This window comes from Taudactylus pleione, unplaced genomic scaffold (assembly GCF_031769625.1).
Source record: "Taudactylus pleione unplaced genomic scaffold, aTauple2 ptg000559l, whole genome shotgun sequence".
NCBI classification, from domain to species: Eukaryota; Metazoa; Chordata; class Amphibia; order Anura; family Myobatrachidae; genus Taudactylus; species Taudactylus pleione.
The window spans coordinates 3,018,628-3,021,464 of record NW_028284961.1 but is presented as its reverse complement, the minus strand read 5'-3'; the positions used below and the strand labels follow the sequence as shown (position 1 = coordinate 3,021,464).

At 38.7% G+C, this 2,837-nt stretch overlaps 1 protein-coding gene across 1 annotated transcript; it reads right to left on the bottom strand.

Annotated features, from left to right (window-relative positions):
• Positions 1 to 1,156: 1,156 nt before the first annotated feature.
• Positions 1,157 to 2,594, bottom strand: LOC148481852 (zinc finger MYM-type protein 1-like). The gene is made up of 2 exons (XM_088452928.1): positions 1,868 to 2,594; positions 1,157 to 1,287 (listed from the first exon to the last, which is right to left on the bottom strand). Exons 1-2 carry the CDS (start codon positions 2,592 to 2,594, stop codon positions 1,157 to 1,159), a joined length of 858 nt encoding a protein of 285 aa, XP_088309054.1.
• Positions 2,595 to 2,837: the final 243 nt, after the last annotated feature.

The following is a 2,837-nucleotide window of genomic DNA, read 5'->3' as shown; positions in this document are numbered from 1 at the left end:
CAAAATGTAAATAAAATGTTTGAATGTAGATGTTGGATGTAGAATCAACTGCCGATTCTGCAAAATATAAATAAACAGATATTAAAGTAACTGTAATTCATGGAATGTATATTTATTACTATATTTAGGAGGGAGGAGGCGGCACTTGTAGGACTTACCACTGCAGATCAGCCCAATGTTTCAGTGTATTCAACTTTTATCATGGACAAATAAACTGAAAAGTTGGCCTGATCTGCAATGTTAGCCCTACTAGGTGTGTTTATGTAAAAAAAAAAATACTTGGAACTCACCTAAAACTGTAACGACGAGATCAGCACTACTCCAAACATTTTGATGAAAGGTTTTGAAACTTTGCTTTCAATCTTGCACTTCAGACAACCTAAAGACAAAAAAAAATACTGCTCTGGCATTTGGTTCAAATTAAGCTTTTCTTAATTACACATTACAATGTTAGTTTCGGGTAAGTTTTTAAAACTATGAGCAGTGGTATATCCTTAAAACAAGGGGGTCTGACAATAACAATGAACCTGAAAAAAAAATGCAACCATTAATTCACTTTACATTGGTATTGACTCCTATTATATGTAAAGCATGTACATTCCCTTAAAAACAAAACAAAAGCCGAGATGAAGTTGAATACAGTACAAACTTACTGTTTAACAAAAACTGGCAACAAACTGGAAGGTCGTGTAACCTAAAGAAGAGAAGGCAGAATTAGAAATGCTCTTGGCCTTATCTTTGCTTTTTCACCCATTTCTGTATGCAGCTGGCTCTGTACAAATGAATATAACATTTAGCAGTCAGCGTTATGCTTGTAGATAGAAAGGCCCCACACAGAACATCTCAGGGACTAATTGCTATAAAGAATATAGGAGAACATATCACTCACTATCAATTTAAGAGGAGGACATTTGTTAAACAGTAAGCAGTTACCTCTATATAAATTTAAATATTACTTGTACCAGCTATAAACAGGCCTGGGGTAAAAGGAATATAAATACATAAAATCAGTATATTAAATCAGTATATTAACTTAGTTTTAGTAAAACTGTGTTAGTTTAACTTAAAATGGCTGATTACTTCAACTGAAAACTTTCCCAAATGTATAACTTTCCAAACTCCCAATTAACTGTTTACTCACATACAAGACCATAAATCAGAAAACACGTCGGCGTGCTTTTACTTCAGCAAAACGGTTCACGATCTCGTCAAGGTTTAGTTTTCTAGCCCTTTCATTTTCAATGCTTAGTACTGCAAGTCCAGAAAGTCTTTCTTCTGACATTGGGCCTGATTCAGAGCCGTTCGCTATTTGCGGTCGTTCGTTCAAAAACAAGGGGTGGCTATTCAAATGATCCGTTCGCAAATTGCAGTCTGTTCACACCTCTAAGTCTGAATGAGCGAGCAAAACATACGCTCGTTTATTTGTTAAAAACGCACCCTGGCCGCTCGCACCATACGTCATGTCCGCTATTTATTAGATTAATCGAGTACATCGACCAGCGTATGAACTGCTCGCTATTCTTGTGGTTGGTTTTTGCTACCACAATCTTGCGAGCAGTTCTGGCTATAAAATAACCCAGTGACGTGGTCGATGACGCTGCTGTATTAATTATGCACACCCATAAAACGCCCGTTTTGACCTTTAAGCACGCCTGCGTTCTGATCTCCACTCCCCGTTTACAAGCACCTTCCCCTGTTACCACCCACATACGCCTCATTCTGTCACTCAAAATAGCAGGCATTCGCTATATTGCGAGCACATGAATTTCGGCCGCACTGACTGGTTCGCGCATGCGCAGATGTGCGAACATCGCTCGGAACGAGCGTACTGCCGCTAGCGAGTGGCACTGAATGAGGGCCATTGTACTTCGCAAATAATTCTTAATGAATTTTAGCTTTGAAAATGATCTTTCTGCACTTGCTACGGTCACAGGAAGGGTTAGAAAAAGTAGCAATGCTACACACACTTCTGGCAGTGTTGATGAAAGAGCACTGTTTTCAACCAACAGAAGATGTGCAAGTTCTTTCACAGAGGAACATATATAAATGTCCTCCTGAAGTGCATATCTGAAACTTAGGAGCTGTGCAGGAAAGTCAGAAGACAGATCATTGCGATAATTCTCCTGAAGAGCTGATGCAGCACTGAATAGGTCGTCATCTGATGCCAATGCTAGCGTTGCAGGCTGGATTATCTCAAAATTTTGGAGAACCTGGTTTAGTCCACTAAATCTGTTTGACAGCTGTTGTATTATTATGTCTAAACAGCGATTAAAAACTGTAACTTTAAAGTGTTGCTCGGGATCTGATAGTCTCTCATCCACACACAGCTCATCAAAATGACGCTTAACATTGTGAATTCTCTTTCTTTGAAAATGTGTTGGAATCGTCCACTTTTCGGCAAGAGAAACTGAGGTCTGCTTGGCACTGTCAAAATTGTTTCGATAAGTGGAAAGTGCCTCAGTAGCATTCTTTATTAGCTGTGCTGCTTTGGACAAATCCATGTCCTTTGCCTGAATCATTTTGGATACAGAGTTCACATTGTTCAAAATTGTGGTTTGCAGAACAATGAGGAATACAAAGTGGAATGACTCCATTTTTTTTTAATAGTCATGGCCTCATCTCTCTCTTTTGTTTTCTTGGATAATAAAATAATTTTGGACAATGCCTGCATAATGTCTACAAACCGGAAACGTAAAGCAAGCAGAGAGTCGTAACGTGATGACCAGCGTGTAGGACATAATGTTTTCAATGTAAGGGAGGATTCGCTAGTAAATGTGGACAGAATTTCCCATCTCTGTATGCTGTCACCAAAAAATGTATATGCATTCTGTACAACA